The sequence below is a fragment of the Silurus aristotelis genome, assembly GCF_946808225.1.
Source record: "Silurus aristotelis genome assembly, chromosome: 1".
In the NCBI taxonomy this organism is placed as follows: Eukaryota; Metazoa; Chordata; class Actinopteri; order Siluriformes; family Siluridae; genus Silurus; species Silurus aristotelis.
The window spans coordinates 42,206,457-42,221,572 of NC_139574.1; the positions used below are offsets into that span (position 1 = coordinate 42,206,457).

Consider the following 15,116-nt stretch of genomic DNA (forward strand, 5'->3'; position numbering starts at 1 on the left):
GAGTAATTCAGTAAAATATGCTGCATTAGATGACGCTGAAAAGTCTACCTCTTCAGCTTCAATATGCAATATTATCTTTTGGTAATGCCGTATAAAAATCTCACATAATCCTTCCTTTTTCCCACAACTGACCTTTGACTTTCATTGTAATCGAGTGATGAGTAACGTTTTCTGCTCGTCTCAATAAACTAGGAGGCATGTTAGCTCTTGGTTGTAGTTATTGCACATGGACTACAAATACTGTAGATATAAACTGAGGTGCCAACACTGGAGTATTTCTTTAAATAACTATATATAAAGATAGAAATGCTGTCGTTCACTTCGGTGAATGTGTGAAACCTACATTTACACTACAAATTCACAGTAATCCTGGTGTTTTATTATTAATTGGGTGTGTTTGTGTGTTAGGATAAGCCAGAGCTCGCTTTCCAGCAGTCTGACTTTGACCTTGAGCCAGTCTCAACCACAGTCGAGAATTCCAGTGTGTCTCCTGTGATTGTGGAGCATCTGGCTTCAGCAGAAACACCAGCAGATGAGATCGAAGCGCAGGAAGCCGAGCCGCCGAAGAACGAACCCGAGCCCGGCTCTGAGGATGAAATGCACAGTGAGACCTACTTCTTCTGACTCGCACACTTCATCATGTTTTTCACTACTTTGCTTGAACTTTGCTTGAACTATTTCAGTCAGCATTTAAAGCTTGAGATGTAGATGAACTTAAACCTGCTGGTGAAACGATTTACGTAGTTGAAAAGTATTAACCTTTAAGAGTTGCCTGAACTAAGCGTTAGAAATCCCCCAAATGTTTGTGGATTTAGAGCTATAGGAGAGCTGGTTCATTCCTCTTTTAATAAAAAACTTTTAAAACATTTTTAGTTTTCTTTGGCCTGGATCTTCTCCTCAGCCCTCGCTGTTTTCTCCTCCCGTTCTTCCATTTTTCATTCTGCAGTGTCTTCTGTGTTACCTGTTCAGAGTTTAGCGGGTGGTGCATCAGTAAGAATGGTCCGTGGGGAAACGCGGTGCTCTGTGTGTAGTTAAATGGACTAAGCCAAGTTATTTGCCTCGATGCTTTTTTGTATTCGAATTACTCGAGTTACACAATTCACACAATTTAAGTAATGTTATGGAATTCTACTTCAAAACTGCCAATCTGTTAAAGTACATGTTTTTCTACCAGGTTTATAAGAAGGATTGTTATTTAAACTGAATTGTGTTTGTGTGTAGTTACCAGCAGATGATAAGATTTATTTGGGACGGAATTTCGGGGGACGACGGCTGAACTGGAAGAACGGCTGCAATGGAGAAACTAGCGCTAGAGCCACATCCGGAGCATCAGGTGAGTCTGTAGTGAATGTAGTCTGTGTCCTTTTTCAGCTCTCTGCTGTGTTTATGTTGTGAAAATATTCAAAGCAGGTTGTGATTGTAGGTGTTGTTGTTGAAACTTAATTCAGTTTAATGCATGAGCATTTTTAGTCATGACACATCATGTCTCTTGTGTTTCAGTAAAACTCGACACAGTGCCAGACTCGACTACAAACAAGCCTGCGCTATCAGAGGAGGAAATGGAGAAACGCTCTAAATCCATTATCGAGGAGTTTCTACACATAAATGATTACAAAGTAATGATCTCATGCAGTGTCTTATGATCACATTTAGTTGAATACACATCGGTTATTATCGTGTTACTGCGTCACATAATCGTGGTGGGTTCGTGTGCAGGAGGCCTTGCATTGCGTGGAGGAACTGGACCAGGGCGGGATGCTGTACGTTTTTGTTCGGGTGGGTGTGGAGACCACGCTGGAGCGAAACCAGATCACACGTGACCACATGGGTCATCTGTTCCATCAGCTGCTGCAGGCTGGGATCCTCTCCACATCTCAGTTTTTTAAAGGGTGAGTGACATTCCTGCACCACACAGCTCCGTCTCCCACTGGTGCCAGAGACACTACTGTCTGCGTCATGAGATGTCCACAGCTTGATGACATATTTACACCCAATGGGGTTATTGTTAGCATTATTATGAATACGCTTGCGTTTACATTTGGTCATTTTTTTAGAGAATTTTATGAGAATCAGAATCCTTTATTAAGACTTTTGTCTGTGTTTTCTTTTTGCTCTCTTTTCCCCCATTTTCTTACCTATCCTTGTTTACACAGGTTCTCAGAAACCCTCGAGATAGCAGATGATATGGCGATTGACATTCCTTATGTATGGCAGTACATAGCGGAGCTCGTTAATCCTGTGCTTCGGGAAGGAGGAATCTCTTTGAGAGAATTATTAATGTATTTACAGTTACATTTGAGACTATACATATACATTTTTTGCTGGAAAGGAAGTTGGTGTTTGTTTTTAATTGTTGATTTCTCGTGAATTCCAGTGAATTTAGCAAAACACTACTTCCTGTGGCAAGAGCCGGCATATTATTTGCAGAAATATTGAACCTTCTCTGCAAACAAATGGTCAAGTCAAGTCAAGTCAAGTTTATTTGTATAGCGCTTTTCACAACAGACATTGTCTCAAAGCAGCTTTACAGAAAACAACAGTGAAGGTAAATGGTGTGCGTTTGTCCCTGATGAGCAGCCGTGGCGACAGTGGCAAGGAAAAACTCCCTTAGATGATATGAGGAAGAAACCTTGAGAGGAACCAGACTCAAAGGGGAACCCATCCTCATATGGGTGACATCAAAAGTTTGGTCATAAATCTTTCAACAATACAGAACAATTTGTGATCATCATAGATCCAGCATCAGCTTCTCCATGCCAGGGCCTTTAAACACTCGGCATCTACTTCTCCATTATCATCCATAGGTCCATAATCTTCACGAGGTGGGACGTGACTGGAGCTGGCCAAACCTCAGGATGCCTCGGGATGGGGAGAGAAAGAGAAGCAGTGGAGAGGAATTAGCGTAGCTGCTGTTCATGATATTAACAGCACAAGTTGATAATGTGCATGTGATCAGATGTTCTGGAGCACAAGGTTGTGATGTGATGTGTGTGATGTGTGTTATGTGTAGGCTTTGCTAAAAAGATATGTTTTTAATCTACACTTAAACTGGGAGAGTGTATCTGAACCCCGAACACTGTCAGGAAGACTATTCCAGAGTTTAGGAGCTAAATGTGAAAATGCTCTACCGCCTTTAGTGGACTTTGCTATTCTAGGAACTACTAGAAGCCCAGAGTTTTGAGATCTCAGGGAGCGTGACGGATTGTAACGTGTTAAGAGACTGGATAGATACATGGGAGCCAAACCATTTAGTGCTTTATAAGTGAGTAGCAGTAGTTTGTAGTCTATTCGAAACTTAATAGGAAGCCTATGTAGGGACGATAAGATTGGGGTTATATGATCGTATTTTCTTGACCTAGTAAGAACTCTTGCTGCGGCATTCTGAACTAACTGAAGCTTGTTTATTAATGATGCAGGACATCCACCTAGTAATGCATTACAGTAGTCTATTCTAGAGGTCATAAACGCATGGACGAGCTTCTCTGCATCAGATATAGATAAGATATTTCTTAGCTTAGAAATATTTCTAAGGTGAAAGAAGGCTGTTTTTGTAACTTGATTGATGTGATTTTTAAAAGATAAGTTGCTGTCTAAAATAACTCCCAGGTCTTTTACCGTTGAACTAGTAGTTACAGAACAACCGTCTAAATGCAGGCTGAGATGCTGGAGCTTCTGTGTACTATTTTTTGGGCCGATGAGCAAAATCTCCGTTTTATCTGAATTTAATAGCAGAAAGTTATGGGTCATCCAATCTCTTATTTCTTCAACACACTCAGTTATGCGAGCTAATTGAGCTGTATCGCCTGGTTTGGATGAAATATATAGCTGGGTATCATCAGCATAACAATGGAAGCTAATTCCATGCCTTCTAATAATATTTCCTAATGGAAGCATGTATATTGTAAAAAGCAGGGGTCCCAGAACTGACCCTTGTGGCACGCCATAATTTACTAGCATTATCCTGGATAGCTCTCCATTTAAATCTACGAAATGGTAACGATTGGACAGGTAGGATTTAAACCAGCTTAATGCCTGTCCCTGAATACCGATGTAATTCTGTAAGCGATCGAGGAGAAGATCATGATCTATAGTGTCGAACGCAGCACTAAGATCTAGTAAAACTAATAGGGAGATGTAGCCTTGGTCTGAAGCTAAAAACAGGTCGTTAGTGATTTTAACTAGAGCAGTTTCTGTGCTATGATGGGGCCTAAAACCTGACTGAAACTCTTCAAAGATATTGTTCTCCTGCAAGTGGTTACATAGCTGGGCAGCGACAATCTTTTCTAAAATCTTAGACATAAATGGGAGATTTGAAATTGGTCTGTAATTCGATAGCGTGTTTGGATCCAGATTAGGTTTTTTAATGAGGGGCTTAATAACTGCTAACTTGAGGGATTTAGGGACATGACCTAACGATAGTGAGGAGTTAATAATATTTAAAAGAGGCTCACCAGCTGTATATAACACTTCCTTCAGTAGTTTAGTGGGAATTGGATCTAACTGACATGTTGTTGATTTAGCTTTCATAATAGCATCATACAGCTCTTCCTGTCCTATACATGTAAAACAGTGTAGTTGTGGGGTTGTAAGTACGATTGTGTCGGGAGATGCTGTCAGAGGTTGAACTGCCACAATTGTTTTTCGAATGTTATCTATTTTTTCAGTGAAGAAATTCATAAAGTCTTCACTACTAAACTGTGATGGAACACATTTTTCAGATCCCTGATTTGTTGTTAATTTAGCGACTGTACTGAAAAGGAACCTGGGATTGTTTTTGTTATTTTCTATGAGTTTGCTCAGGTGTTTAGCTCTAGCAGCTTTTAGCGCCTGTCTGTAGCTAAGCATACTGTCTTTATACGCAATTCTAAATACCTCCAATTTAGTTTTCCTCCATTTTCTCTCCAGATTACGTGTCGTTCTCTTTAGGGCATGCGTATGACTATTATACCAAGGTGCAGGTGCTTGTTCTCGAACCTTTTTTAACCGGATGGGGGCAACAGTGTCTAAAGTGCTAGTGAGGATAAGGTCTATGTTGTTCGCCATCTCATCAAGATGATCAGCAGTTATGGGTTTAATGTGAAACTGAGATAAATCAGGCAGGTTATTTATGAATCTGTCCTTAGTGGTTGGAATAATAGTCCTACCAAGTCGATACCGTGGTGAAACACGGTTAATCTGCTCTACCGGTAGTGTGTACAGTAGGAGATAATGGTCTGTGATGTCATCACTCTGGGGTAAAATATCTATATCAGTGACGTCTGCTCCGTGGGATATTATTAAGTCTAGTGTGTGGTTAAAACTGTGGGTTGGTCTGGTGACGTTTTGTTTAACTCCAAAAGAGTTTAGTAAATCGACAAATGATAATCCTAGGGCATCGTTTTCATCATCTACATGAATATTAAAATCTCCTACAAGCAGCACTTTATCAAAGCTGATCAAGAGGTCTGAGAGAAAACAAGCAAACTCATGAAGAAAATCAGCGTAGGGTCCTGGGGGTCTGTACACGGTGACCAGAGCGAGTTTTCTGTGCATGTCTGAAAGTGCAATTTTAAGAACGAGCACTTCAAATGATTTAAAGCTGAATCCTAATCTCTGACTAACATTAAGAGAAGCACTATAAATGGTTCCTACACCCCCCCCACGACCAGTCTGACGGGGCTCATGCTTATAAACATATCCTGATGGTGTAGACTCGTTTAGACCCATATAATCACCTGGTTTAATCCAGGTCTCAGTGAGACAGAGTGCATCGAGATTATTCTCTGTGATCATCTCATTTACAATCAGTGCTTTGGGTGCAAGTGATCTAATGTTTAAAAGACCGAACTTTAGAACTTTGTTGTGTTTGTTTATCTGGCATTTTTCAGTTTTAACTGCAATAAGATTATTTCTGGATCTTGTGTATGTAATTCTTGGTTTTACTACCCGAGGAATAGATATGGTTTCTATAAACTGGGCTGTGTGTGAACTTGTAACTATTTGGTCTGTAGTATGCGTGTTCTTATAGTTGAAGATTTCTTGATGTCTTACCAGTCAGATGGTGTGAAGTATCCTAGAGATGTTATCTGATAGCACTGCTGCTCCAACTCTGCTGGGGTGCAGGCCATCAGGGCGGAAGAACCTAGGACGCTCCCAGAAACAGTTCCAGTTATTAACAAAGAGAAGTTTATGTTCTCGACACCATGACTGTAACCATTCATTTAGTGCTAAAAGTCTACTAAACTTATCCGGATCCACCCATCCTTTCACGTTTCCTGTCTCAAACCCGTCTCGGCTTGTGCCTTCCGGTTTTGCGGCACGCACGTCCGGTTCTGCAACGTGCACTTCCGGGTCGGCGGCAATTTTGAGGTTTTCCCGCGCTGCCCGGTATTTAAGAACCCTAAGAACTCTCCCTCTCTGCTGGGATGTCGCTCTCTTCACCGATTCTTGCTGAGGTTTTCCTGCACTTTTTCCACCGGTTTGCCTGCCTGTTTTTACGACATTTTTTTTTTGCTTTTTTTTTTCTGTTTTGTTTCCCTTCTCTGGCTTTTCGTTTTTTTGGCTATTTTTGTTCTGTGTTTATGCCTGGATTACTTTGCTGCATGCTCAGACAAAATAGATGTGTTTTTTTGGACTTTTAAAGGTTTTGTTTCTTGTATTATTTACTTGGAGGATGCTCTGTATTGGCTTTGCACCAAACATACCTTTTAGATTTATGGGAAATACGTTTAATCTTTTGTCTCGTTGGACCAACACATTTTCCTACATGGTTGTGGTTGAATGAATTAATCTTTTGTCATCATTTATGTGTGTTTGCATATTCATATTAGCTTTATTGTTATTTCTGTCTGCAATTTGATAAGATGCAATTTTATAAGGTGTGTCAACTTTTTATATCCAATATATTTTTTTTACAGTGTATTTATGTTCTGTTGTCTTGTTGCTTTGCAGACTTTTTTGAAGCCCCCAAAGTGATTATGGTCATGGTGACAGCATGGCCAAGTTTTTTGTCCCATGAAAGTTCTTTATGCCGAGCAATTCACATAGTGAGCAACCTGAAAGCAAAGGGAAAGATATTTCACTTGCTCACCAAGTATCTGCACTGGGATGAGGTAAGAAGCTGATCCTCAGTGTTCCTCTCAGTGTCAATTTTTTAAACTGGACTTTATCAAGTATTTTACTGCCTCCTTAATCTCCCTTTAATTTCCAAGTATCAGTGTAATCTAGTGGGACAAATTTTTTAAACATTTATGTTAAACTATGCTGTCAGTTAAACAGTGTTTTATTGCATTGGGTATTAAATAATGATGTATTTTTTGCCAGGAGCCTCCAGGAAACATCCACAATGCTATCACCAGCACCCTGAAGTCTTTTCTGGAAGACAGCAGTCTGAGGTTCCTGGAGAACAGCTGGTATGGTTATGATCTTTGCCCTGCTACCTGGAACTACATCTTCAGCCTGGATCTTCTGTGTGCACAACTGGGCTGGACTTGGACCATTACCAATATTATACGGTACTGAATGCAAAACATCTTCAACATATTTAATTCTCAGCTTTTTATTATTCGAATCTGAATGATAAAAAATTTATCATTATTTTTCTATAACATCAGCGCTGAGAGGATTTCAGCTGCAAAGTTAATATTTAGGCAGCTTTTTTATATCTTATCTTTAATACAATAAGATCTCACAGGGAAATATTGGGTTATTGTTGATATAGTGATGTTTCTGTGATTAAATGTTTATTGTGCATTTATAAATGAAGTTTCCAGGATCATTTTTTAGACAGTCAGAGAGAATTCTGTAATTTTAGCTGTAAGTATTTCACCATGAGAGGGTCTTTTTTCAGGAAGTGGTAGCTCAGCAGTGGTGAAGGCTCTGGATTACTGATCGGAAGGTCGGGGGTTCAAGCCCCAGAATCACCAAGTTCCACTTTTTAGGCCCTTGAGCAAGACCCTTAACTCTCTGTGCTCCAGGGGTGCTGTAGTCATGGCTGACCCAGTGCTCTGCCCCCGGCTTTCTATCATCACTGGGGTATGTGAAGAAAGAATTTTTCTGTGCTTTAAGGTACATTTGACAAGTAAAAAGTACCTTTAACCTGTGACCTAGTTCTTATTGATGATTTTTTCCATTAACGGTCAATAATCTAGAGGTCGTTTTTTTTTAGAGGAAATATTGCCACGTTCACATTCATGTTGCATAAAATCACAAGTGATAATAAAACCACAATGGCTGCTCCATAACCACCACAAAGACCCTCAACATATCCATTTCTCCTCTTTTTTATTTACTAGGAAGGATCTTTGGCTGATCCTGAACACTTGGCTGAGGCAAGCAAGAACAGAGCAAACACCGTTCCGAGACGTCTGTGTAGCAGCAGTTTTCAGGCTACTTGGTAAGTTTACTGTAAATCCTGTTTCAGAGCATCATCTCAGATTATTCCTGGATTCTTCAGCTTTTTACTTGTTGTTTCTGTCCTTCTTAAACAGGGCGACTTGGTCAACTAGGACTTAAGGTGAACATGCTAACGTCACTCGAAAACCTGGCAAAAAGCATTAATCAGTTTGGAATGCAAAACTTCTCAAAAGGTATTTTTAAAGCATCAAATAAGGATGTTTTTATCAATCTTTATCTTTATTCTCTGATGTTTAGTTTTGTGCTTCAGCAGATCCTAATTTTGTATTGGATGTTGTGTGCAGGTATGCCATGGGAAGTGCAGCTCTCAGTCATCTATGCCACTCATGATCTGGCACCCAGCAACCCTGAAGCAGCTCTGAAGACTATGGAATCATGGAGGAAAAACAGCACACAGCCCGTTCCCCCAGCCGTCATCAAATGCATTACGCAAATCAGCTTCCTTTGTCATCAGACCAAGTCACAAAACTCTAAGAAAATACTGTAGTGATTATTATAGTGAGCACTGCATCCCCCAGGTCTGTATCCTCAGTCACCAGCTGTTCACACTGTGAAACATGACTGTGCTGCAATGCACAGCTCCAATCATCAAGTTTAGCAGTCACATGACTGGCATGAGTCTCATCAGCAAAAACGACCAGACGCTTTCAGACAGGAAATGCAGTGGATAATGGACTGGTGCTGACTCAACAATCTTTGTGTTCAGCTGTGGAGAACCTCATTTGGTCTCACAAAGCCACCAGCATTGTGGATGACCACATACTTCCTTTATACATTATTGATTATATCAGTGGCGGGATGTGCATTTGGTACCTGGGCCTTCAGTGGGGACTTACCCAACTTAATCCACCTCTTAATACCACCACTATCATGTCGCAGTTATAGAAACAATCAATACAATACAAAACGCAATAGAACAGAGCAATTACAGAGAGAGAGAGAGAGAGAGAGAGAGAGAGAGAGAGAGAGAGAGAGAGAGAGAGAGAGAGAGAGAGAGAGAGAGAGAGAGAGAGAGAGAGAGAGAGAGAGAGAGAGAGAGAGAGAGGCATTTCACATATGGAGGTGAAAGCCATTTTATTAAAACAAGAAACTCAGTTAAAATGCCAAACCTCTACACTACAACCTCAAAGGTGTCACCTACTGTACATCATCTGGAGCAGTTCAGAATCAATATTTGTCAATAACATGACAAAAACATAAAAATTTTAATAAAATACAACCTACTCAGCTGAGATGCGGACTTATAATTTGCACCTCCTCCTCACCATGTCCAGCTTTTCTTTGAAATGTATTATTAAGAATATCCGAAATTAAATAAATTTCTTTTCCTCCATAGGCATTAAAAAGTCTAACTCAGATGTATTCATGTGAACACAGAGCTACACACGTGTTTTTTTAGTTGAACTTGGCTATAACAGTTTCCCTCTGACCAACCAATCAGAGGACGGAAAAATGCTGACGCTATTCTGGGCCTCATTTCTATAAAAAACTAAGGTAAAAAGGCCAGCAGTACAGACTTTGAAGTCACTGGACCTGGACACACACACACACACACAAACACACACACACACGATAATCACGTATCTTTATTTGTTGTGTACAGGAGTGCCGGGGGAAAAGGAGAAGTGCAATTATGTATCAGACTGTGAATTAGTCTTTAACGCCGCATACGCCGGAGCTTCCGACGTAGCGCTGCTCCAAATGTTGGTTGGTTGGTTGAACGAACTTTATTGTCATTGCATAGTACAGGTACACAGCAACTAAATGCAGTTTGGCATCTACCAGAAACGCAAAAAGTAGAAATCGTGAAAATCGTGCAGATAAATATGTAGCAAATTCACAGCATGCGATATATATATATATGTATATGTGTACAGTGAATAAATATAAAGGGTATAGCAGTGCAGAGACGTGTGGACATTGTTAGGAAGTACATGTAAGTGGTTAGTGGCTATGGCATTGAAAAAGAAATGTGCAGAAGTAGAAGGTTATAAGATTACGCCGTTTAAGAAATGTGCAAGCTGAATAAACAAGTTATATATATATATATATATATATATATATATATATATATATATATATATATATATATATATATATATATATATATATATATATATATATATATATGAATGTGAAATGTTGATCAGAATGTACAGTAATGTATATAAAGAAACACATAAATAAAATAGTGCAGATGTAATCTGGAGAGACGCTGAGCCTCGCCATCTTGGTCTTACTGAGATTTTAGTTCTGTGTTGCTTTGTGTCATTTTGTCTTGTTTTATGAAGCACTTTGGTCCTTAAGCAATATTGTTTTGTTTTACTGTGTACTGCACCAACTGTACAGCATATGGTTAAAATGACTAGATAGATAGATAGATAGATAGATAGATAGATAGATAGATAGATAGATAGATAGATAGATAGATAGATAGATAGATAGATAGATAGATAGATAGATAGATAGATAGATAGATAGATAGATAGATAGATAGATAGATAGATAGTGTGTGTGAGAGATTGTGTTTTGTTTCTTTTATTAAAGTGTTGGACTTTATTTAAATCATAACTAAAAATTAAAAGTTTAGTTAGAATGCAGCCTTATAACATCTACTGTTAAAATAAAACTTTTAACAACCTCAGTTAGTTAAAAACATCAGAAATCACACTTTGGCATTCAAAACATTACAAAATAATTTAATTCAATAAATTAATTTTAATAACTCAATCCATTCAGTTTTGTTTGGTTCATTAATTTCTACTCTGTAGATTCAGTTCAAGTCACTCGGTTTAAAAGAGTTCGGTTTAATAAATTCATTTAAAAATAATAAGGTCCAGAAGAGTCGGTTCACTGGATTCGGTTCAATTGAGTCTGAATCGAAAGATTCACTGGTAAATGACTCGATTCCACAGTTCTAACAAAATCTGTAACATAAAACATTCTGTCTCCTTAAAAATATTTCTTTCAGCAGTCTCACTCAAGAAAAAGAAACGTTTGTTCTGTTTGTGCAAAACCAGCAGCTGGTCAGAAAGTTCCTTCTCTGTTCCTGGGTTAGTTTGAGGGGTTCACCTCAGTCAGCTTCGTCTCTGTGGTTTGGCTCGTCATCTTACATCATCGTCTCATTGTAATGAACGGTGTTCCAGCATGAAAAACCCCTGACCTGCATATATACAGACAATAATCAGTTCCCAAACATCTCAACATTCACTGTTTCTAGTTCAATAACAGAACAAATAGCATTCGTACAGTTCAGAGTCTGATTTGAGGTTTAATCAAGTTTACATTTTATTCTAACATGTTTGATTGAGTTCTTGCATGTAGATGATACTTTTAATACATTTAATACTAACTTCATGCAGTTTCTCAACATAAAGACTGGATTTTATAAAAAACTTTTGACAAAATAAATTGTTTTAATGTTATTAAATCTGTACTCATTATTTCTACATTATTTATTATATTAATTTTAATCAGCTTCATTTAATTTCTGTTTCATTTATTTATATCACAAAAATTCAGCTTAAAAATTAAACATAAACCCCCTGTATGTAAAACAGTAAACAGTTTAAGTTTAAGACGGTTTAATATTATCAAGAAAAATATCTATAATATAATTATTAATATTGATGATAATATTATTAATAATAATAATAATAATAATAATAATAATAACAATAATAACTGCAGTTGGTTGTCAGATTTTAGTCTTACACTGCCCTCTAGTGTCTCTGTCAGGACTTTCTTTTTACTTAAATATGTACAAATATTATTAATCGTTTTTGTTGTCTAGTATATCAAGTTGAGGAGTCTCCCCCGTGTGGGTGGAGGAGGAACTGCTACAGTTTAGAGCCTGATTTAAGGTCAGATCAAGTTGAGTTCTAACAGTAAGTTTGATTGAGTTTTAACATGTAAATAGTACATTTAATAAATTTAGTACCACCTTCATGCAGGTTCTCAGCATAAATAGTGAATTTTATAAAAACATTTTTGGACAAAATAAATGTTATTAAATCAGTACTCGTCTTTTCTGGATCATTTAGTTTATTACATTAATATTAATCAGCTTTATTTAACTTGAATTTCATTTATTTATATTGCACTTATACACAAAAAACTTCTAGAGCTTCACCACTACATCACTCAAATACTACTGCTGTGTGTAATCTTCTAATAAACACTAATAATGACATGGTGTTGTATAAATAATAGTAAATGTGAATATTCCTTTCAGATAAAAGTCATAAAGTGCATTTTAGGTGAATTTATGAACCACATCTGGCTTGAAAAGACCGGTGTCCAAATACTTTTGACCACACAGTGTGTATCAGCTGAAAAGCAGCAGCTTCGGATCAGTCACGTTTCCACTGGGATTCAATCTGAAAGATCACTTATGATCATATGAAATATTTTATATTATATATTTAATTACAGATCATTGGACAAGACACCTGTCAGTCAAGATATACAGGTGACTGACAGGTGTCTCATCCAATGATCGGTAAGTTTACATTCACAAACGATACCTACCTTTTCCGGTTTAAATTGTTTCCAGTGAAACTATAAAATATAGGTGCTGTCTGGGTCACATTATAAATGAAACACAAACAGTAAGAATAATTACATCTGGTCTTCCTGCACATAAATGTCTTTATTTAAACACTTATTTATCATACAGTACTGTTTAATCTTCCACTTCATTTTAAAAAGTGTTCAATGTCCAGTAGGTGGCAGTAATGTTCTACTAAACGTTAGCTCCTTCTAGCGGTATCACGATGAATTACACTGTACTACACTTTTAAAGGGAATTTTACATCAAATGTTGCTTTTTTAAATAAGTCAAGTTATAAACAAACATTACCAAATTAGTACGGTGGCCGAGAGACACCTGTCATTCACCTGTATATCTTGACTGACAGGTGTCTTGTCCAATTATCAGTAATCAGATATATTATATATTATAAAATAGGAATATTCACAATGACTATTATTTATACAACACCATGTCACTATTAGGGTTTATTAGAAGATTACACACTGCAGTAGTATTTGAGTGATGTAGTGGTGAAGCTCTAGAAGTTTTTTGTGTATAAGTGCAATATAAATAAATGAAATTCAACTAAAATAAAGCTGATTAATATTAATGTAATAAACTACATGATCCAGAAAAGACATGTACAGATTTAATAACATTTATTTTGTCCAAACATGTTTTTTTTTTAATTCACTATTTATGCTGAGAACCTGCATGACGGTGGTACTAAATTTAATAAATGTACCATTTACATGTTAGAACTCAATCAAACTTACTGTAAGAACGCAACTTGATCTGACCTTAAATCAGGCTCTAAACTGTAGCAGTTCCTCCTCCACCCACACGGGGGAGACTCCTCAACTTGATATAACTAGACAACAAAAACAATTAATAATATTTGCACATATTGAAGTAAAAGGAAAGTCCTGACAGAGCCACTAGAGGGCAGTGTAAGACTAAAATCTGACAACCAACTGCAGTTATTATTATTATTATTATTATTATTATTATTATTATTATTATTATTAATATTATCATTAATATTAAAATTATATTATAGATATTTTTCTTGATAATATTAAACCGTCTTAAACTTAAACTGTTTACTGTTTTACATACAGAGGGTTCATGTTTATTTTTAAGCTGAATTTTTGTGATATAAATAAATGAAACTGAAGTTAAATGAAGCTGATTAAAATTAATATAATAAATAATGTAGAAATAACGAGTACAGATTTAATAACATTGAAACAATTTATTTTGTCAAAAAGTTTTTATAAAATCCAGTCTTTATGTTGAGAAACTGCATGAAGTTAGTATTAAATGTATTAAAAGTATCATCTACATGCAAGAACTCAATCAAACATGTTGTTAGAATAAAATATAAACTTGATCAAATCTCAAATCAGACTCTGAACTGTACGAATGCTATTTGTTCTGTTATTGAACTAGAAACAGTGAATGTTGAGATGTTTGGGAACTGATTATCGCCTGTATATATGCAGGTCAGGGGTTTTTCATGCTGGAACACCGTTCATTACAATGAGACGATGATGTAAGATGACGAACCAAACCACAGAGACGAAGCTGACTGAGGTGAACCCCTCAAACTAACCCAGGAACAGAGAAGGAACTTTCTGACCAGCTGCTGGTTTTGTACAAACAAAACAAACGTTTATTTTTCTGGAGTGAGACTGCTGAAAGAAATATTTTTAAGGAGACAGAATGTTTTATGTTACAGATTTTGTTAGAACTGTGGAATCGAGTCATTTACCAGTGAATCTTTTGATTCAGAGTCAATTGAACCGAAACCAGTGAACCGACTCTTCTGAACCTTATTATTTTTAAATGAATTTATTGAACCGAACTCTTTTGAACCGAGTGATTTGAACTGAATCTACAGAGTAGAAATTAATGAACCAAACAAAACTGAATGGATTGAGTTATTAAAGTTAATTTATTTATTATTTATTAAATTCTTTTGTAATGTTTTGAATGCCAAAGTGTGATTTCTGATGTTTTTAACTAACTGAGGTTGTTAAAGTTTTATTTTAACAGTAGATGGTCTAAGGCTGCATTCTAACTAAACTTTAAATTTTTAGTTATGATTTAAATGAAGTCCAACATTTTAATAAAAGAAACAAAACACAACAAAATTTTAAATATTAAATTTTCATTAAACATTAGA

General features: G+C 36.9%; 3 protein-coding genes across 3 annotated transcripts in view; 2 read left to right on the top strand and 1 right to left on the bottom strand.

Annotated features, from left to right (window-relative positions):
• The window catches only part of LOC310725219 (uncharacterized protein), a 151,218-nt gene that overhangs the window by 127,058 nt on the left and 9,044 nt on the right, over positions 1 to 15,116 (bottom strand). The window lies entirely within an intron of this gene.
• On the top strand, positions 709 to 2,357 carry LOC310734135 (eukaryotic translation initiation factor 4 gamma 3-like; the record flags this gene model as incomplete). Its single annotated transcript, XM_083555792.1, has 6 exons — positions 709 to 726; positions 1,222 to 1,333; positions 1,501 to 1,616; positions 1,717 to 1,889; positions 2,154 to 2,279; positions 2,330 to 2,357. 6 exons carry the CDS (start codon positions 709 to 711, stop codon positions 2,355 to 2,357), a joined length of 573 nt encoding a protein of 190 aa, XP_083411918.1.
• Positions 6,944 to 9,298, top strand: LOC310724788 (little elongation complex subunit 1-like). The gene is made up of 6 exons (XM_083539105.1): positions 6,944 to 7,091; positions 7,303 to 7,493; positions 8,274 to 8,374; positions 8,469 to 8,567; positions 8,679 to 8,877; positions 8,913 to 9,298. Exons 1-6 carry the CDS (start codon positions 6,957 to 6,959, stop codon positions 8,953 to 8,955), a joined length of 768 nt encoding a protein of 255 aa, XP_083395231.1. The 5' UTR covers positions 6,944 to 6,956; the 3' UTR covers positions 8,956 to 9,298.

Coding starts and splice junctions, on each gene's coding strand:
- LOC310724788 (XM_083539105.1), top strand. CDS start 6,957: ATGGTCATGGTGACAGCATGGCCAAGTTTTTTGTCCCATGAAAGTTCT. Junction 7,092..7,302: donor AGTATCTGCACTGGGATGAG/GTAAGAAGCTGA, acceptor ATTTTTTGCCAG/GAGCCTCCAGGAAACATCCA. Junction 8,568..8,678: donor AATGCAAAACTTCTCAAAAG/GTATTTTTAAAG, acceptor TGTTGTGTGCAG/GTATGCCATGGGAAGTGCAG.